This window comes from Vigna unguiculata, chromosome 2 (genome assembly GCF_004118075.2).
Source record: "Vigna unguiculata cultivar IT97K-499-35 chromosome 2, ASM411807v1, whole genome shotgun sequence".
Lineage (NCBI taxonomy): Eukaryota > Viridiplantae > Streptophyta > Magnoliopsida > Fabales > Fabaceae > Vigna > Vigna unguiculata.
In genome coordinates, this window is record NC_040280.1 from 23,795,751 (window position 1) to 23,819,477 (window position 23,727).

At 28.7% G+C, this 23,727-nt stretch overlaps 1 protein-coding gene across 1 annotated transcript; it reads left to right on the top strand.

Moving 5' to 3' along the window:
* Positions 1 to 18,454: 18,454 nt before the first annotated feature.
* Positions 18,455 to 22,889, top strand: LOC114173462 (O-fucosyltransferase 39). Its single transcript, XM_028057890.1, is given in 11 exon segments — positions 18,455 to 19,051; positions 20,028 to 20,090; positions 20,216 to 20,294; positions 20,413 to 20,483; positions 20,583 to 20,671; positions 20,760 to 20,963; positions 21,210 to 21,480; positions 21,729 to 21,956; positions 22,063 to 22,120; positions 22,123 to 22,259; positions 22,406 to 22,889. Coding segments are annotated over 11 exon segments (1,542 nt in total). The 5' UTR covers positions 18,455 to 18,919; the 3' UTR covers positions 22,616 to 22,889.
* The last annotated feature ends 838 nt before the right edge of the window (positions 22,890 to 23,727 follow it).

Consider the following 23,727-nt stretch of genomic DNA (forward strand, 5'->3'; position numbering starts at 1 on the left):
AATTTTTGGGGGTAATGATTGTTCTTCTAGTGACCCTAGCGAGATAAGATTTGACCAAAGATTCAGACCATACCCAGCAACACTTCAATTCCCAATGACTCTCCATGTATATGATAGTTTCTGATAAGACCATAAAAATGAAAATAATTTGGACGATAAGCAGGTCCTTTTATAGTTATTGACCAGTTGTTGATTTCATTCTAATTTCCAAGAAGCTTTACTGTATTCTATGGATACAATACAACTAACATTGTTTATTGCACTGTTACCATAACACTTGCTACCATAGTTCCCGATACCTCTATGCAAATACTTCAAGCAACAAGACCTGTGTAATAAACCAAGTTGGTGTATTAAAAACAACGACAAATTAACCTAAAGAAATCATTTAGTTTTTTGAAACACATTGAATACCATAATTAATGACCAAGATAATAGTCCTGTCAATTCAAAAATTTGGAATGCCTAAAACAAACATAAAAATAAAACATTTTTATTATTATTTTTGAAATTTTTGATTTATTTTAAATCTAAAACAATTAGTACGAAAAAAATAATCTTTTATTCCTTTTTAAATCTAAAATAATTAGTACTAAAAAATAACTTTTAGTCCTTTTTCTGGAGACATAAAGCAATTAGTATTAAAAGAATATTTTGAAATCTTTTTTTTTAAATCTAAAACAAGAATTTTATTTGTTTGGACTTTGAGCCGACTTTCTCTTCCTATAAACTAGAGGTGGCAATGTCGGTTAGCCCGATCCATTTAGGTCCAACCCATATTAGGCCTACACATTGCGAGTCAGTCGAGCTGGCCCGTCCTATAGAGAATACGTGGCTTGTCTCGCATTCCTTTAGGCCCACTGGTAGCGGTGGATTTTGGCCGAGAATTTTTTGGAGAGTCAAAATAATACATTAAAAGATCTTGACTTTATTAATAATTGAATCAAAACTAAAATTTGTAGTTATTCCTTTCTCAATATAAACAACCATATTGTCAGTAAAAATTTCTTCTGCAATATTTTTTTATGATCTTCGTTGCAAAAAATGATCTTTTTAAATAGAAATAGAAATAGGAAGAGTTAAAATAAGATAAATTAAACATTAATTAAGTAAAATGTCAACAACTTTCTCTTATTGTCAAAGATTGACATTATTCAAGAATATTTGATAATTTTTTTAAATTCGGATGGTTATGAGCATCAACAATAAAATGCTGGGTTGAAATTTTAAACTAATCATCTCTTCATCAATATACCTATTTTTTAAAATTTATTATTAAAAAATAATTTATCATAATCTATTAAAAATTGAGACGTAATTATTAAAAAAAAAATTATTTGATAATCAAGTCGTAGTTAAAAACTACTTATGAAAAAATACATGGTACATTAATTTTTCTTCTATATTCATACAAAATGAATACACAAAAGACTCATTGGATAAAAATATAATACTAACTATTAAATTAATATTTAAGTATCAAGTAAGACAAGACACATTTTTTTTTCAATAATGAAAGAGAACAAATGAGAAATGAGAGCAAAATTAATAACTTTGTGTCTATTTTCATATTTTCTTTAGAAACAAAAAGAAACACGTGAGACTACGAGATAAATACAATTTGTGAAAAACTAAAAAGATAATAAAAAGAAAAATAAAAAATATTTTAATAAATATTTTATTCTTTATTGTATTTGATTTTATGTTTTATTATTTATTAACATTAAATGTTATGTTTTATAAAAGAAATAAAAAATTGTGTGTGTGTGGTGGGGAGGCATGGCCCCCTCCAGTCCCGCCGGTACCCGCAGGTTGCTCGGTATATTTTGAGTAACATAACTTTAATAATTAATTTGCCTCATTTAAATAATTTTATGGATGCAAAATTTTACATGCATTTATCAAATTACTTTGAAGAATACCATATTTCACAAAGACCATTCAAAGAAAGCAATATTTTATAAGCACAACAAAGTTATATTCTACAATAAAACAAGTCATGGACATGAACATTAAGGATGCAAAACAACCACATCTCATTATGCAGGTCTATTGGTGTGTTTTCAGTAAGGTCTGCATATACCATACTGCCAAACAGTCTAAGTGTGGAGAACACTAGTATGTTTAATTCTTTTTGGAGTGTAAAGGTTCTCTCAAAGCACAATACTTTGGATGGAGAGTGATTTTGGATAAGATCCTAACAAAAGTTAATTTAATAAAAAGGGGTGTATCACTAGGTACTTCTTCATGTGAGTTATGCAATGAATTTGAATAGAACGTGGTACATTTATTTTTCTTTTGTAAAATAGCTAAGAGATTTTGGGAAATGTGCGATAGGTGGGTGAGAGTAACATTAGTAAACCATAATCAAGCTAAAAGTTCATTTCTAACACTTCCACTTAATGAAATTAAATGGAAAACAAAATACAATCTCGTAGAAAATGTGGATAGCAATTATTTGGGTCATTTGGATTCACCGAAACAAGGTGATTTTTATGAATAAAAAGGTAGATATAGAAGAAGTATTTTGTACAACTTAATTAAACACATGGTTATGGATAAAATATAAACTACCTAATGTAACTATGTCATATTCCGATTGGTATATAAACTCGGTGCAAAGCTTAAAATTAATGCGAAAATAATATTCTTAAAGTTAAGGGTTGTAAAAAGAAAAAGATAAGGTAAAAAATCATACACATCCTTTAAAAATGGTGTAGTGGTTGCTAGATTATGAGTTGAACTGAAAATGCACTTTACTTTGGAAAACATGTAAAAATTTTGCAGGTTATAAAGTGGACAAATGCAAAGCATTTCAATAGTTAGGAGACGAAAGTAAAAAAAAGCAATTTGATAAGAGAAAGGAACTCTAAGCACAATAAGGAGCAAGGAGCAAGATAAAAACAATAACTACCTCCACATTTAGACTATAACCCTTTTGAACAACTACTACAGGGAAGTAATTGTATGTAAGTATGTCTTATTAATATGTTTTACCTTGCAAATTCTTATTTAATATGATAAAAAAAAAACAAAAATGAGAAAGCTGGCAAAGTAAATAGGTGGAGTGCATAAAGCAATGGTGATCCCCGTTAATGCATTACCGAAAATCCAAAACCAAACTTTGGAAAGTGAACTTCAGTGTCTGGCCTTTTTCTAAGTAGATTGCAAAGAGGGCAACACGAACGATAGCAACCTTAATATGACGATAGGTAATGTGTGTAATAATAGACAAATATGGTTTGAGCAAGTATGATCCATGATACAAATTGTTGCAAAAACTTGATCACGTTGCTTTTTCTGTCTCTCTGTCATGTATACAGAAAAAAGCACTATATTAGGAAACTCTGCGTCACTGGGTCAATCGTTGTTCACGAGAGTTGGTTCTGTATATCACAAGTACAATTGAAATCACGGGTTCATACTATATATCTCTCAACACAAATCAACTTGTTATAATTATTGTCCCATGCAAATGTGTTGTCAAATATGTGTGCCCGCCCGTGATTAATTTTAATTAGTTGATGTAAGTTATACTTAATTGATTTAAATTTGTCGCATTTTTAGAACAAGTTTTGCTTCAAACATGTGCTAATTAACAAATTGGGTGTTAATGAAACTTCTGTTAATCGTAGTTATAGCATATAAAATCATCTTAATTAGTGTTAGATTTCTAGTTCGGTTCTTGAGTTTAAGAAATTTTCATACAACTATGTATTATTGGTGTAAATGAAAAGTTGTTCACGTTGGAAAAACTATTTCAACAAGAACTTTCAAAAATAATGGAAAAGAATGTGATAAAAGGGGTGAAAAAATGAAAAGGAAAAAGACAAGATAGATGAACTTCAAAGGAGTTATGAAAAAGACTCATGAAAATATGCTTAAGACCAGTATTAAATTTTATGATTTAAGATGCTCTCTCCACTCTTTAGTTTCTAATCACTCAGTATTTAAGAGCCTTTCAAATTATTATCTACTCTTTTATGTCTTTATTTAAACTCATTGTCACATTTAATTATATTTATTTTATTTTTTGTTTTTTGGATTCCTTATCACCTTTATTATAATGTTAAGAAGATAACAAAACATTGGCCTTAATAACCTAATTGACATTAAACCTACCACCACAAATATATCATGTTATAACTTTAGTTTCTACCAACTTTTAATTTATTTATTTGTATATGTGTCTTAGTATTTATATGTTATATGCTCAATTTTAAGCTAATTTATAATTTTAGTGACTTTTAATTCCTGATGTCCTTTTTCATTTTAGAAATTGTGTAGTTTTAATTCAACCATGTACTTTGTATACGTTTATTTCTTCTTATTTTTACATTTTAATTAATTAAATATTTTGTTTACTAGTATTTTCAATGATTACGTTAGATTTAAGATTCGATTAGGCCCAAATATATAAAAAAACAAAGATTATACCAAACTTGCAACTTTTAACGATTTGAAAGCAAAAGTCACAAAAAAATAAATCATACGTTATTTCTTTTTCTGAGTAGATTATATGATGTTTTGTTTGCCCTAGTTTTGTGATGGAAAGAACATATGGGATACATATTTAGGGGAAAAGAAAACGACATGGAACAGTTATTGAGATTAAATGGGAAAGCTTAATTGATTAGTCCTAAAACTTCATTTACTCTTGGTTTAGCAACAAATCCATCATATTGTTGGAAACTGGTAGCAGTTATACTTCATTTTGAACTTGATTAAGAATTAAACATGAATAGTAGGACGAACTGTGATGTTGCTATTTGATGGTCTTTCTTCTTCAGTGGTTAATTTGGTGATAACGATTACAATGACAACCTATGCCTGCTAGAATAACATATTCCGATGAAGTTTACACAAAATTAGGAAAAAAGAATATTTTTGAGCTGTTATTTTCTTCTGATGTAATTGAGGTGAGAGAATTTTATTCCAACCCCAAATCATACGACACAAAATATATTCTAAGGAATATATATATTCACACAAAATACAAACGTTTATAATAAATACTTTTAAAGCATGTAATTTATTATGAATGAATGTTTTGAAGCATGTAAATTGTATTTTAGATTTATTATAAATATTGTGTATTTGTGTAGACATACACATAATCTGTTAAAATGGGTTGGAACCCGCGAGCCAACACGGCTCACCACGGGTTCGGGCCGGGTTGGATTGAAATTATTTTATAAATTTCAATACGGATTGATTCTTGACCCGACTCATTTAGAACCCAACTCATCTGGATTCAACCCGTGGTAAGCCGGGTTGACTCACCAACCCGCAGATAAAAGGGTCACACAAGTGTTTTTATTTATTTTGATTAAGTTGAGCTTTACATTTGGGTCATGTTAAGTTATCTTTTTATCCAACACATAAATAATTTGTATTTTTATTTTGGTTTGTATTTGGATTGTATTAAAGTTTATTTAGATTTTAATTAGAATTACAATTTAGTTTTGACTGAAAAAAAAATAATAAAATAATTTTTTTTTAATTAAGTGAACCCGTGAGCCAACCCGTTTAACCCGCCAATCCGTGGTGGACCAGACCGGATTCAAATTTGTTTTGCTCACTAAAAAGTGAGTCGGGTTGAGTTGGTTCATTAAATCATCAACCCGTGATGGGTCGAGCCGGGTCGGACCGGATTACCCGTTTTGACAGCTCTACATACACAAAATATATTAAAGACTTGTAAATTGAAATTATTTTTCCGATGAGATTTATACGGGGAAATTGATTTTGTAATAAAATAGATTAATTATAATTTATTTTTAATAATTCCAAACACCAGGAATCTCATATAAAAAAATATCTCTAATAGTTTGTCAAATATAAACTTTCTTTATGTATGAAATTTGATAAAGGTGGAATGGAATGACTTGAATTGATCCGGACTGCCAACACTATTAAGTGACAGAAGTTATGTTACATATTTTATATTAAAGAAAAAACATTAACAATCAACACAATATTTAAATGAGTATTCAAGATATGAAAAGTTTCGACAAAAGTTGAACTATTTGGAATTAACTAACCAAAGACAACATTGATTATGGTACAGACATATTTTCTTACAATAGATTGGAAACTCTTAACCTTTTCACAAACATTATATCATAGAAGAAGTAATAAATACAACAATGATATTTTTACATATAGAATGCAAAAATATACTATAATATTTATTTTTATCTTATTAAATATTTGGAATATACTATAATATTTGTCTTATCTTATTAAATATTTGGACATTTTTAAGGTTCCAGTGTTTTAATGAAATTATTTACTTATGTTGTGTTTGTGCTGTAATATAAGAAAATATAGTCGGTTCATGATGAAAATATAGTCAAATCGTTCTAAACCAAAGGTTGAATCGAGTTAATTTATGTCAAAGACGGGCTTAGTCAATCCAAATTGAATTTTTGAGAATCAATTAGATTAAAGTCAAAACGAGTTATTTTGAATCGAAAGTCAAACTAACTCTATTCAGACTTAAGAATAAAGTTGAATTTGCATTAAAATATAAATTAAATTACTTTATCCAAACAAGATATTTCAAAACTATTTTAATTACTGAAGCTAAATTAACTATTTCAATTTCTTTAAATTGTTGAAATTCCTAGTACAAATACAATATTAAAGATTTCAACTTGAGGTGAAAAGTATATTTATTCATAAGTTGAACTTTTCAAATGAGAGTTTTAGACAAAAGGTAGAAAACACAAAAAAGCATAAAAAGACTTTTCAAGAAAATAATACCTCATAACAATAAATATGTATGTCATCCTAGTTCAAAAAACAAAGTGCAAGGAAGAAATAATAATGAAAAAAAATGTATGAAACAGGTTCAAAAATGAAAATTATACAACTTCTTGAATTTTATAAAAAAAAAAATTGTGGTTATCCAACAATAACAATAATTCTCTTGATTATGTATCAAAAAGTTAAATTTGAATAAACCGAGTTAACAGTAAAAGAGATCATGAGATTATTACACTATTTCCAAATTAAAATCTCCAGGAAAATGGTTTCTAAGTCTTCTTTCTTTATTTAAAATGATAGTGAGGGAGCCAATATAAATTTAGATTTTCTTTATAGTTTTTATTATGTTCTTAATTAAGAGATTGAATTGTGTAAAAGACTAAGTTAAATAATTCATGTTCTCACGGTGAGAAATAATAATTCATTTAGTGAAAATCAAAGGTAGTATCAATGGACATCAAAGACTTGGTGAATATTTACGTGAAATTTAGAGAGTACAACATAATTTTATCTATAAAAAACCATGTGTATATATATATATATATATATATATATATATATATATATATATATATATATATATATATATATAGCAATAGGGAACATACATGAAATTTTATAAATTCCCAATATTTTTTAATGAGTTAAATATGTTTTGCTCCCTTAACCTTCAGTGAATTTTGGAATTAGTCAATTTCAAAACTTTGGACCAATTTAGTCATTCATCTTTCAAAATATGTGAATTTAGTCCTTTTAATCAAACTATATTAGATTTATTTGATGTTTCGTACGCATTTCATGATTATATTTGAGTTGTTTATATTGTTTGACACATTTTTGTTTTAATGTTAAGTCAAATACTATTATGAAACGCACTTAAAATATCAAATAAACATAACAAAATTTGATTAAAAGAACTAAATTCATATATTTCGAAAAAAGAATTATATTGGTCCAAAATTTTAAAATGAACTAACTTCAAAATGTATTAAAAGTTAAAGGACGAATAACATATTTAATCCTATTTTAATTTATATTCTGAGAGAAAAAAAATTGTGAATTTATAGGTACCATTAAGGAATTATAGGTAATGTGAGTACAGTAACAGAAACGCGTTGTTGAATTGAACATTATTAATGTGAATGTGATGTAAAAGATGGCGAAACAAAGGGACACCAGCTTGCAACAAATTGACCCATCAACCTCCGTTCTTCAATCACTCCACAATCTGATCACGATCACTGATTCTCATTATCTCTTAGTCCTAAAATGAGGACCCATTAACCTTGTAATTTTGTGGACTCATCGAACAAAAAGAAAGCACACAACATTCCATTTCTTATGTATATTTTATCACTCATCCGTACCACACTTTTCTTCAACTCGGATAATCCTACTTCCTCTCTCCACCAATCAGATTCAAACTCACTCCAATCATCATCTTCTCTGTTTGACTCGGTTTTTTGCATTCAAAATAACCAATATCAGTCACCAAATTATAAATAAAACCTTCAAATACAAATTCAGTCAAAAGTCTTACATGTACTAAAGACAAGATAATTTCATAATATATAACTAAGGTTCAAATCTTATCTTACAAATCAGTTTTATGAAATTGAATTAGATTTAAAATCCATTTCTAACATGATATTAGAATCAAGTTAAAGTTTATCCTAAAAACAAATTTCTAATTCTTCTGATTCAAAGTTTAAGTGTTTATGATTTTGAGTATCATCTTATTTGGTTATGTAGTAAACAAATTTTAAGTTTGTTGATATTAAAGATAACGAAAATTTGACTTCATCATTTTTTATTTCTAAATTTTCGATTTTAATATAATAGGATTATTTTTTAAATTATTGCATTAATTTATAATCAATCTTTTCAATTAAAGATTATAGTGATAAAATCAGATAAAGGCTAAACTAAGTTCAAAGTTATTGTTCTTAGTTATAATTCACAAATAATATCTAAGCACTCGACATTAGACTATCCTATCAAATAATCGATTGGGCAAGTGGTATAGAGAAAATAGACTAATTGTTTTTAAATGGAGTATTAAAGTGTCGTTTTTAAGTATTCAAAAATTTTATGGAAAGCTCCATCCTATTAGAAAAACTATGAATGTAATAAACAACTAAAAATGTATTTATTATATTAGTTAGATGTAAATATTATTATGTTATTTACACTCTTTTGATATTTATTTTACTTCTTTACTGCAACCAATAAACTATTAACTATGAAAAAACTAAGTTAAAACTAGAAACATATGTTTTATGACAAATCACTTCAACTTTTTTTTCTTTGCTTTTTTTTAACCATTTTATTTTTGTATTGAGGAGTTTATGAACAAGTATGATGCATACTTTATTATAAATGTCTCTTTCAGGGATGTCAAAAAATTTTGTATCTGCGGGTATCCGCATATAGATTCGCAATGGATAGAAAATGAATATTGTAAATGGATACCCGTGATAACGGGTACAAGTATTTTTAATACCCTCATGTTAACAGGACGGGTACGGATACGGGTATCATAGTATCTGTACCCATGGATACCCGTACCCGCTATACTATAATTTAAATATAAAAAAAAAAACATGATTGAAATATGAACATATTGATTTTGAATGAGCTATTTTTTTATCAATTAGTTTAAATAAAATCATTTCTTTGTAAATTGTCATTCAACACTATTTAAATAATTATTTGGACTTTGTTTAAAATTTATGAATGTTATATATTGTATTTTATTTGAATTTACGATTAAAATATGTTGCTAAATATTTATTTTTATTTTTTTGTAAATACCCGCGGGTACCCGCATAACGGATACCCGATGGATATAGGTACGGGTACGATGCAGATATTTATCCAGCGGGTAAGGTATGGGGAAGCTACTACCCGTACCCTACCCGCCCCGTTGACATCTCTAGTCTCCTTTATCAACATTTCTCTTTTATTGTAGGTTTCATAGTCAATTAATATTCATGATTCCTAAAAAGTGCCTAATTGTTTGGTTTGTTCCATTCATAAGAAACTCAACTCCTAAATAAAGAACTTTCTACAAGGGTAATCTTGAAGTTTCATAACATTCAATTAGTATATAATAATTATGACTAATATGTCTACAATTTAATCAGAGTTGTGGTAAAAACAAACTAATTACTACATAGGAGAACAATAAATTTTAAAATTATAACTCCTAAGATTATGAATCACGGCTTAAATTAATTATTTTGTATAGAAGTTATACATGATAGTAATTTTTCCTTTTGTTATTTTAGTGTAATAAGCATAATAACTTTTTTGAATGTTGTGCATTAGATGAAACTATCATTAGGACAGGAATAATTGAAAACATATGTAAACACCGATAACTTGTTCATGAATTGTATGGTTTGAGGAACTCTACATATGCTTGTTAGAATATGTATCATAAAGGTCAATCATAAAAGAGCAATAAACCTTAAACTAGTTGAGAAGTTCCCAGTACTTCAAATAGTAGAATGCATGAGTGTACTTGATCATTGAGAGCAGTAGATGAAAGATTGGTACATGATCTTTCAACTGTAGAACACCTGAAGATTTCTTCTTGATTTTCTCTTATGATGAAAAGGAAGATAAAAGGAACAGGAGTATATCATATCATATCATATTATATGTGCTTACAGATGGGGACATAACTAGAGATGGCAAATAAACCCGTTCCCGTGGGTATTGTCCGAACCCGTCCCCGTTTTGACGGGGAATCCCCGCATTGACTGGGTATGGGTATGGGTATGGGGAATCCCCGACTTTTTCAATTGGGTATGGGGATGGGTATGGGGATGTACGTATCCCCGCCATAATACCCGTCCCCGCCATATCTCCATCTCCATTTAAATTATTAAAATATTCATAATTAATTAAGTAACTATATATATATATATATATATATATATATATACTTTCTATTTTTTATTTCTTTTAATTATTTGGTTTGTCATGAAACTCATTCGCATATCTAATATATTTTTTATTTTATCATAACTTTTATGTAATTATGTTAAAATGATTTATGTTAATTAAAAATTTTTTATGCCTCACATTTGAATATTTCTATTATTTTTTAATATTTTTATTTATTATATATTTTCCTTTCACATGAGAATGTTTATACTATCAATTTAAGGTAATATAAAAAAATTATTTACTTATTATTATTAATTTTTGTTTAATTTGAAGAACTCTTTTGTTTCATTAAAATAATTTTCGTTATTTTTCAACTATTGAGTATATATGTTGATATTTGAAAAGTTTTCTTAGTTCTCTAAGGTATTTTTCATCTTATCATACCTTAATTATACATTTGATTTTCTTTGTGCGATTTCTTTCGATAGTCTCTCAAATTATTTCTAAAACACACATTTGTTAATTTTTTAATATTTTTATTTATTGTTTATTTTCATCATGTAGAATAATATTTCGATATATTCTATCTAATTATTTTTTATTTTATAACTCATTATTAATCATACTATAATTTTTTCATTTTAAATTATGTTTGAAGTGGTTAAAATTATATATATATATATATATATATATATATAATGATATTTGGGAATAATATATGATAATTCACTACAAAAAAACATGAAATAGTGACCGATTTAGTCAATAACCCATATGAATCACTATTTTCCGTCATTGGTGGTAGTAGTTGATTTATTGACTAAATAAGTGATTAAATTAGTTATTGAATCGGTACTTGATTTAGTGACCAATTTAATTACTAATTTATTTGTAATTTAGTGACAAATTTTTTGGGCACTAATGATATTTCTATTTAATTTTAACCACTTTAAACATAATTTAATAATTTGTTCTCTAAGGTATTTTTCATCTTATCATACCTTAATTATACGTTTAATTTCCTTTGTGTGATTTCTTTCGATAGTCTCTCAAATTATTTCTAAAACACACATTTGTTAGTTTTTTTAATATTTTTATTTATTGTTTATTTTCATCGTGTAGAATAATATTTCAATATATTCTATCTAATTATTTTTTATTTTATAACTCATTATTAGTCATACTGTACTTTTTTTACTTTAAATTATGTTTGAAGTGGTTAAAATTATATATATATATATATATATATATATATATATAATGATATTTAGGAATAATATATGATAATTCACTACAAGAAAAATATGAAATATTGACTGATTTAGTCATTAACCCATATCAATCACTATTTTTCATCATTGGTGGTAATAGTTGATTTATTGTCTGAATCAGTGATTAAATATTAGTGACCGATTCAATGATTGAATCGGTACTTGATTTAGTGACCAATTTAATTACTAATTTATTTGTAATTTAGTGACAAATATTTTGGGCACTAATGATATTTCTATTTAATTTTAACCACTTCAAACATAATTTAATAATTTGTTCTCTAAGATATTTTTCATCTTATCATACCTTAATTATACATTTGATTTCCTTTGTGCGATTTCTTTCGATAGTCTCTCAAATTATTTCTAAAACACACATTTGTTAGTTTTTTAATATTTTTATTTATTGTTTATTTTCATCATTTAGAATAATATTTTGATATATTCTATCTAATTTTTTTTATTTTATAACTCATTATTAATCATATTGTAATTTTTTTCACTTTAATTGTATAAATAACTTTTATTTACTACAATATAAAAATTTAATGTAATTGTTATGAATATTTTTTGTCACTATCCAACATATATTGAAGTTTAAAAGATACAAAATCTATGTCAAAATTTTATTATTGTGTTTATTATTTGTTCTTGGTGTCATTTTGATCAAATGATGTATTATAACTTTTATTAATGTATAAAAAAGAGATTCATTAGAATTTAAAAAATTGAACGAAACAAACATTTAAAATATATTTTAATTTAAATATTTGTTTTCCTTTTATATTTTTTTGAAATATTTTTTAATTTTATCAACTAAGTTTCATTAATGTTGTAGTTTGCAAATTTAATAAATGTTTTGGTTCTCATGAAATTTTATTTGGTATTCAAATATAACATGTAGACAATTATAATTTATTTCAAAGTATTTGATACGGAAGAAACAATCATCCTCCTAATATTGAATATTTGATAATATTATGTTTTCTTTATCGTAATTTTTTTCTCTTATAAAAATTAATTAACATTGAAGTTGTTAGAACACGGGTACGGGTATGGGTACGAGATTATACCCGTTACCCGGTGGGGATGGGGATGGGACAAAAGTTTAATACCCGTTGGGTTTGGGTATGGGGATGGGGATGAATTTTTTTTGTGGAGATGGGTATGGGATAGCGAAACCCGTCCCCGCCCCGCCCAGTTGCCATCCCTAGACATAACCCCTTTATGTAACCTCTGTTGGTTACTTTTTTCTAAAATTCAATATTTCTAATTTGGTCATTCAACAAATTATAATTTACGTGTATCTATACAATAAATATTTTCTTGACATATATATACTCTTAGAGATAGATATTACTAATTAGATCATAATATTTTGACTAATAAATATAATGGCTCTAAGATATAATTATTTACCATATATATATATATATATATATATATATCAAATTGCTAACAATGCTAACATTGTATCCTTGTAATTAGGACTTTGATGATGTCTCCATGGTATAAAAGAATGACATGTTGTAAATAAGAAGAGAGTGAACAACTTATTTCTTCAAACATTTAAAAAATCAAGAATATTAGTTTTTTGAAGTAGTTTTTTCTTTTATTATCAAAAAATTTTGTTCTGGACAATTTTCTGGTTTCATGCCAAAACTAACAAAATTTTAAAAAGAAAATTTGCAACATTTAAATTTGATGTGACATTAACATATGTAAATTTGTCGGACATAAATTTACGTCTTATATATCCATAACATACCTAAATTTTTTGGTGTTAAAATTGAGAAATATATATCATAATTTACGTCTAACTCATTTGCGTCATACATAAATTTATATATATATATATATATATATATATATATATATATATATATATATATATATATATATATATATATATATATATATATATATATATATATAAGCATCATATATAAATTTACATATTATATGTAAATTTAAATCTTCCAAATTTACGTCTAATTATGTCATGTAAAAATTCAAAACACCAAACCTAAAAAAGAATTATGTTAGTAATGGATATGTGGTATCACTTAGTATTTCACTTATAATATTTTATTCAACCGAAAACTAGTGTATTAACGAAAAGGAAGTCACTAATTTTATGTGCTTTTAATAATATTTTTTCTTAGTTTTTAAAAATATTATGTAGAATGTATTTTAAAAACATATATTTAAAAAGTAGGAATGGAAGACCAAAATGCAAAGAAAAATAAATAAAAAGGAAGAACGCAAGTAATGAAAGAAGAAGTATAAAATCAAAAACAATTTTGATTGGGTGAAATAAGAAAAGAAAAGAAATATTAACAAGAGATAATGCACTTATTTTTTTCTAATTTGGTACTCACTCCACATGGTATTAGAAGAATTCAAATAGAGGTTATGTAAATTTATTAGAAAGAAAAGTTATAAAAAGTTAAAAATAACTTACTCTAAATCGTATGAAAATCATTGTAAAGAACTGAGATCTCTCCAAACAATTTTCCACAAAGATGTTCAAGCTATTAAAAAAAATGAATTCATTTATTTTTTATTGCATAAAATATAATAGTCCAAACTTTTGTCGGCATTTGAGGTGCGTTTATTTAATACTAAAAAAATGAAACTATGTCCTTTGCGTGGCTCGATTCCAAACGAATCAAAGTTTGACGAATAATTCGACATTTGCACTAATATGGGAATTGATTCCCATTCTCATACATACACCACCTCCAATAAACCACAAAAAAAAATATATCTATAACTAATATTTCTTTATTAATCACATTACTTACTCGTATAGAACATACACAAATGATAAAAAAACCGAAAGTAATTAAGACTAATCAAACTAAACTAAAATTTTCGGACACTCGTATTTCGCAATTTTAATTTACTAGTTCAGTACAAACAAAACACTATCTCCTCAAATTATATATTTTACATTTGACATTACAAACATCGTACAATGAACCAAATATACATTAACTTTATAAGTTAACTTACTACGAAAAAAAAAAGTTATTGTATTGTTTTTCAGAAAATCTTAAATATGAGGCTCTGTGTTCACTTGGTATGATAAATTTAAGAGAGAGTGTGAAGATAAATTTGTGTTGATTTGAGTAGATGAATATATGTGTTTTTTTGAATGGATTTAAAGAATAAAAAGAGTGGATTTGGAGATAAATTTTAAAAAAGTTAATGAGTGATTTGATTGATGTAATAGACTAAAAGAAAGTTTTAATAGATAAAAATTTGAAAATTACTAAAATATCCTTAAAAATAAAAATAAAATTAAATAATTATTAAATAAATTAAAAATATTAAAATTTAACAATATAGTAATTATCATTAATTATTATAAATATTTATATATATTATTATTATTAATTAATTATAAAATTTATTATATATATTATTAGTTACTGCATATATTATTAATTATATATAATATAAAAAGGACATAAAAGTAAAATGAGTTTATATTTCTTCAAATCCACTCAAATATGAGTGGATGAATTTTACCAAGAATCACGCAAATTCATCTTTGCTGTTTCAGTTTTTTAGTAAGAACAGGGAATTTTTTTTTCATCCATCTTTATAAATCCGTGCTTTGTTACTATATGTTCAAACGAACTCGAACAGAGCTGAATGTTTCTTTTGTATAAGCATCACACATATTTAGAAACAAAATCATTGGCATGAAAATAATGATTCAGAAAATGGTTAATTAATAAGAAAGATGGTGCACTGTGGTTACTAAAAGGTGGTGCGTGTGAATGCGATCTTAAATGAGGCGAAAGGTCAATGGCAATTCAATTGCTGCAGTTTCTCGATTCTTACTCCTCAGACAACTGTCAATGGTCACAGCAGAGATTAATTAGATGCGTTTTTTTTTATCATGCAAAAAGTCCTCAAATTATTTAATAAATATTATTATTACATATTTTTTAAATTTTATTATTATTACACACTAATAACAGGGTTTGCATTTCTTTAGCCATAAATGTGCCAAAAGAACTGTATACAATTCATTAAGTTGACAATTGTGGACATGCTTATATTATTATTCAATAAACTTCATTCTTGATGTAACGTGTACGCTCATTTTAAGTATGATCATACCAATTTATTATATTGTTCATGCACTGGGAAAGATCTTGACCTTGCTTTATTATTTTCCAACGCACAAAACACTGAAACGAGTCAAGCAAGGAATGATATAAAACTAAAAAAAAAATGATAAAATGAATTTTTATTCAATTTAATTTAACAATAAAAAAATTTATGAAGTATTAAATTGGAAACTTTATTTCTGATTTTCGCAATCGATATTGAAGTGTAAACATTATCATATCAAAGTACAAAGCTATAAGATGATAGATATTCACAAAAGAACGATGTTCTTTCCTAACAAAATATTTTCTATTTGACAACTTCGTGGTAGGACATGCTTTATTAATATGTAGAATTAATGAGTTCACCATTTAGCATGCTCCATAGTTTTCAGTAATACAATTTTTTAATATCTTGAATTTATTTTATTCAGTGTATTTTTATTATTGCTCAGCTACAAATAATAGATAATAATATTTGGAACATGGGATATTTATGATCACTCACACTGATTTTATAATTTACTCTAAATCTTTGTTTTGGTAAAAAGAAATAATTATTATATTTAGATACTAATTTATATTTTTTTCCGCTGGTTGTTTATTTTTTCTAAACTCATTAACATTTATATTTTAGGAAATTAGTATTTTAGTATTCCAAAAAATTGTTGACGCCGAGTCGCCGACATATACAGATACGTATATATTACAAACACAGTTGTCTAACAACAAAGAACAAAGATATATTCGGCTGACCGTATGGAATACGTTAAATTACGATAAAAAAATTATTATTGGATTTTCTGGAATGAGAATTTTACATATTTTTTGTGTTATGTTATATATTATTGAATTGTTAGTGGAGTGTTGACTGTGGATTCTCTCAGACCATAACCATCCAATGAAAAAGTGTAGAAACTTCGTTTTAATAATTTTTTTGTCTACATCCACTGTTTCTGGTGTCTACATCTAATGAAAAATTGGACCAATAATAATTACTATCTTTAGAGAAAACGATTTATTGACATTCATTAACGATAAGGTTGAATATATGCTATGATTTAAATAAAATACATTTTAATTTTATATTATGTATGTATTTATTCAAAAAATAGTTTTGTTTTTAAAATGTTGTTATTAGAGAATTTGACCGTACTTTTGAAAATATTATCTGGGAAAGTAAAGAGTTTACATTGTAATGATTATAAATAAAAATCATTATTAGTAGTAGTAAACGATGTAAATATTCTGTAGAATGTAATCTACCACACTTCTTTTTGTTTTTTTATACCAAAAGCTAAAACAAAACAGTGGTTAGTTAGTTCCGTAAGCTAAGGATTAGAAGGACATAGGTACTTTTTTATCCTAAATTAACAATACATAATTGATTGTAGATTAAAAATATATTACAAACGAGCTAGAACTTAGTATTTTAAATTCTATAATTGTAAAATTGAAGTTTATTTCAGTTTTAGAATTTTATAATATTATACATGGAAAATATATACACGTGTGAATGGAATAAACAACAAAAATAGTTCAAATTACATTCACAAAAAGAATCTGAATCATTTAGCAACTAAAAAAATAATTAAATTTTAATTAAATTACTCCTGTCATGACTTTTACATTATTCATAGAGTAAAATACATATTACGCATGTATGTATTTGTATTTTTATTGATATCCTCAATAAACATACGAATATCCTTTAAAAATATATAAGCAATATCACATATCTTTTAAATCATTGCTGAGGATTGAAAGTAGCCAAAATTTTCTTTCAAATACTTAAATAAGTTATAAGCTATATACCAAGAATCAAACTTGAATAAAAAAACTTTTTTTATTACACCTTACTTGGTCTTTATATTTTTTTTTACTCTTTCTCTCTCTCTCTCTCTCTATATATATATATATATATATATATTAATTTAATGAGTGTAGACCTAAAAGTATATGCTAAAATTACTCTTATACAAAGATTTGTTTACACTTGCTATGTTGAGTGATGAGAAGTTCTTGTAGTACCACTTTACCACTTTGAACAAAACCAAAAACATGGTGAATTGGTTTTGGTAGCAATGTTTGCAGGGAGAAAAGGAGCAGCAACACACCCTCTTCCATTTTGGTGACTATTTGAGTGATTGGTGGAAGTAAAAAAAGGTAGATTCTTTCCAGTGGTGAGGGTAGAAAAGAGAGAGGAGCCAAACAAAGCAAGCTCATTTACCTCTGAGGTTGTCGGTGGTCACATTAAAAAACGAAAAAGAAAAGAAGAAAGTGCGGCTATTGAAGGAAAAGGCACTTGCTTGCACTGCATAATAACACGACATTTTGCTAATGCCAACAACAACACCAATGATAAACAACGGTCTCATTTACCACTCGCTCAACCCAACTGCATCAGCATTCAACACCTGTCTGTGAAACCTGTGACCCTCCCTCATCTTTCTTCTCTCCCCTCTTCTTCGTGATTCTCACCTTTGTTAACGTAAAAATCCCAACTTTGTTCCCTTTATCAATTGGGGTCCCCTTGAAAAAGACGCCACCCCTCATCATTATTCAATTCGGTGAACCAGGCCAGGTGTCCATGTGAACTCCTTTACTCTCTCTCTCTCTATACCCTTCAAGCACAGACACATATCTGCACTTCACAACCCTCCAAATAATATTTTTCTATATATAAAACCACCATTATGGAGATGGGGTTTACTCCCTTCTGAGACCCTTTCTCTCTTTTATGCTTCCTTCATCATCTTCTTCTTCTTCCCTGCATTAGTTCCCATTACAGTGTTACACTTCTGGGGGAAGAAAGGCTCACTTTTCAGATCCAACGTTGAGCCTCCACACATCATGATAGAGCCAGGGTGCCTGAATAAGGGTCACCCTTGTAGACCGACAACACTTGTTACTCTTCCATTGTTGTTCTTCACACTAGTGTTCTTCTCCAGCTTCATCAATGCTTCCTCTTCTTCTGTGTATCCGGTAAGTTCAGTTTTTTTTTTTAAATAATTTGTGTGGTCTTGGAAAGGCCTTTTAATTTCTGATTTTTGTGGAACAAGAATGCTTTTCCTTGCTACTTTTTCTTTTTTTTCAATAACGCTTATTTTTATTACCTTGAACTTTTATCATCTGTCGGTGTGTTTAATCACTGTTCATACTGTTGATTCTGGGAACTTGCTCTTTCTCTTTTAGTTATTTGTTAGGTGATTTTTTGAGTTGCACCCTGGAATTTATTCTAGAAATTGGAGTTTGATAAAAAAAACATGTTCTTTTTTTCTGCGGCGGTGAGAGGAAGATTAAGAAACTCTAAAGTTAAGGTTAGAGATGTTGTTATTCAAGAAGAAAGAAGAAAAAAACTGAAGTTCAAGTTCCTGGCGTTGGATTTTCTCCTCCGGTGACCGCTTTGACAGCTTGAAAGAACTAAGAAGGTTTAATGTCCCATTTAATGGAACCAATTGACTTGGTTTGGTTGGTGAAGTTTGTGGACCTAATTAAGGGGCTATTAATTTTAGATCACAGGTTTCAGGACCGCGTTTTTCATTTTTGGGGGCGGGTGAGATTTTTTTTGTCGGTACATGTCAGGAATTAAATACAAAAGTTAGTTATTACTTGAGAGAAAAATATAAAATTTTACTTGTTTTCACTTCACCCCATATGAATTAAATTTCATAATTGCGTTAGGAAAGTTTCTTTTACTGTGAAGTTGTTAAGAGGGGGTTGATTTATGGCATTTTATTGTCATGGGCATGTCCATATGCCTTTTGAGCCCCTTAATTTTTATGATCTATGGTTTGTTGTGCCACCAGAATGATCACCATTTTAGAAATGAACCAAACTTGGCAACATCGTTATGTTGATGCTACCTGGTTCCTAAGTTTTATTTGTTACCTGCACTTGTCATTACATTTTTTTTTTGTTGACCTCTAATGTCTTTTACCTTGCAACTAACTGCATGCAGGAATTGAATCCTATAAAACCTAGACATTCGCGTCTTCTCAGGAGCGCCGTGCAACGTGAAACTGTAAGAATTAATTGAGCAGTGGATACATACATATCAATATCAAGTTTCTCTTGTTGACTTGTGTTTAGCAGTGGATGCTGATTTTGTATTTTTGTTTTTTTTTTTATTATTTTCTCCTTGTTTAGCCTGCATCACAGCTTTCTGAACTATGGTCACCTCTGGAAAGCCAAGGATGGAAACCCTATGTTGAACCAAATAAGCCAAGTGAGTTAGCATTAATATCGTTTACTCTATGGTGTTCTAGCTTTTAGAGTAGATGACATTGTGGTATATCTACCGGTTCATTGGATTTTTCTGTGACTGACAAGTTGAATTAAAGCAGCATTACCAGAAAAGTCTGAGGGATACATCCAGGTCTTTCTCGATGGAGGTTTGAACCAACAAAGGATGGGGGTAGGTATTTATAGCCTTTTTGTCAGATCAAAAGTTTCCTTAAGTGTATGTATCCGTGAAAGGAGCATAATTTAATCTCTGTTTACTTTTTTTGTGTAGATATGTGATGCAGTTGCTGTGGCAAAGATACTGAATGCTACTCTAGTGATCCCTTACCTTGAATTAAATCCCGTATGGAGAGATTCAAGGTAAATGCTGACACCATAAAGTTGCATTTATTTGCCCCATATAGATTGTGTGTGGTGTAATATTGAGATTGCTTATGTTTCTCTGCAGCTCCTTCATGGACATATTTGATGTAGATCATTTCATTGATGTATTGAAGGATGATATTTCTATAGTGAAAGAGCTTCCTGGAGAGTACTCCTGGAGCACAAGGGAGTACTATGGCTTGGCTATTCGGGAAACCAGAATCAAGGCTGCACCTGTGCATGCATCAGCCCACTGGTATCTCGAGAATGTTTTGCCTGTTCTACAGAGGTTGGTATACTTTTACTTTAATTGCTAATAATGCAGAACTTAAAATTTCAAGTCCAATTATTATAGTAATGGTTAGTTCATTTATTGTTCTGGACAATTTAACTTGTTTATGTAACATCATTAAGGTGTATACTCTGCATAATTTACAAAGATACGATTGAGTTTAAGTATACTGTGCTTCTGCCATCGTTGTATAGTGACTTAATTATGAACTTCTAATATTCTGGTATGTTCCATTTGTTGCAGTTATGGTATTGCTGCAATCTCTCCATTTTCTCACCGACTGAGTTTTGACAACTTACCTATGGATATTCAACATCTGCGCTGTAAAGTCAACTTTGAAGCTTTGACCTTTGTTCCTCATATCAGAACACTTGGAGATGCCCTTATCAGCCGTCTTCGCTACCCTGATGGCTCAGCTGGAGAAATGGGCTCCAACTACCTTCAAGAGGTCACTAGTGCAGGTGCTAGTAAAAGTGCTGGGAAATTTGTTGTTCTTCACCTCCGATTTGACAAGGTATTACTAGTTTATCTTTTATTTATAATCAACTACCTATAGAAGGTTGTGGTATTTGTACTTGTTTCTTTTATTTGGGTGGTAAATGTAAATTGAGTTTTCATGTGCCAGTCCAAGTTACACTGGGTGTAGGATCCGTTACTTCACATCTTCATTTATCCTTTTATTTGCTGAACATTGTTACTTGCATTGTTACATGCATTTGTTTCTAAGTTTAGAACTTAGTTGTCTAAAATGTTTTATGGCAGGATATGGCAGCACATTCAGCCTGCGATTTTGGTGGAGGAAAAGCTGAGAAATTGGCCCTTGCAAAGTACAGACAGGTAATTTGGCAAGGGAGGGTTCTTAACTCTCAATTTACCGACGAAGAACTGAGGAGTCAAGGTCGCTGTCCAATGACTCCAGAAGAGGTTGGATTGTTGCTAGCAGCTCTTGGATTTGACAACAGCACTCGTTTGTATCTTGCCTCCCACAAGGTAAATAATCATGTCATTAACATAAAAAGGGCTTTTCAGTTTCTGAAACCAGGAAAGTGATTATGTTTTTCTTGTTTCTAAGTCAAATAGTTGATTGTTTTTTCAGGTCTATGGTGGAGAAGCAAGGATTTCAACTCTGAGGGAACTGTTTCCTCTGATGGAAGACAAAAGAGCCTTGCTTCATCTGATCAGCGTGCTCAGATAAAGGGAAAAGCTTCTCTATTAGCTGCACTTGACTACTATGTTGGCTTGCATAGTGACATCTTCATCTCTGCTTCCCCAGGAAACATGCACAATGCATTGGTGAGTTGTGGTAGATGCTTCTTAGATAACTCTAAGCAAAGCTTAAATTATTAAATAGACCCTTAAACTATTGAGTTAGTTTTAGATAACTTTTATAAACTATTACTGATAGTCAAAGTTTTTGATGGTTTTGATGATGATGATAGGTTGGACACCGTACTTACCTGAACTTAAAGACCATAAGGCCAAATATGGCATTGATGGGTCAGCTTTTCCTGAACAAAAGCATAGAGTGGTCAGAGTTTGAAGATGCAGTGGTTGAAGGTCACCAAAACAGACAAGGCCAACTAAGGCTGAGGAAGCCCAAACAATCCATTTACACTTATCCAGCTCCTGATTGCATGTGCCAGGCTTAGAGTACTACTACTACTATTAGCATATACTTAAATTATTGATCACGGATGTAGCCTGTGTATTTTATAGTTGTGTCTTATTATTTAACATATCTGGTGAAAATAAAAAAAGGCATTACCATTTGGGGTGTTGTGTTATCATGTTCTTGATAAGAGTGCTTGAGAGTTAGTTGTGTATTGTGTGGGAGATGATGTATTTATCAGATGATGGCATTCTTAGCAGGAGCCAACCATATTATTTTTAATTCAATAACATCAGCCATATAGTTCTTTATCACTCCATTGTTATACCTTACTTTTCACATCAGTGCTGTTACTGTTATCTATATGATGCAGCAATTTTCTGATACAATATAAAATCACATGCTAGCTATTGTCGGGTCTACAAATTTGGAGGTTGTTCTGAAGTGTTTCATTCGTGACTACAAGTATTTGTCTTTTTCTTTACTATTCATTGGTCTATTGAATTTGTCTTGTGCATTCAGGCCAATTGGTTAAAAACGAAGTGATTTTCACTTGCTGTTAAAGGAAGTTGTGCCACTTGTTTTTCAGCAGTGCATTTTGAAACTGCAAAACCATATCCAAATTATTTTGTGGGTGGAATAGTTTATGTGAATTTTGAAGCCTTATCTGAAAGTGTCTATTTGGTCGCACTTTTTTCCACTGACTGCACTCCAATAACTAAGCATTTCTTCTTTTTGGCTATTCTTTGATTAGTTCATTTGTCGTGTGCATTCGGCCAATTAGTTAAAAACAAAACAGGAGTAACTTTCATTAACACATTATTGGAAGACCATAGATTAAAGTGCACTTGGCCTGGGCCTGATTTTTTTCCCATTTTCATCACCTTATTCTTTCCAATTTTTTCATATTTAACAACGAAATTTATATTCTGTGTAATTTTGTTAACAAGAATAACTGTCTACTGTAATAATTTGTGTCTTATTTATTTCATTGAATAATATAGCCATGACATTGGAAGGAATATAGTACTTAAAAGCAAGGGTAAACTAATTTTTGTTTTAAATTTTGATGTAGTCAAACTTTTAAACATAATAGATATAAGCTAGTGCTGTTTCCAAATGTTGTTTGAAACGGAAAAGAATTATATATGC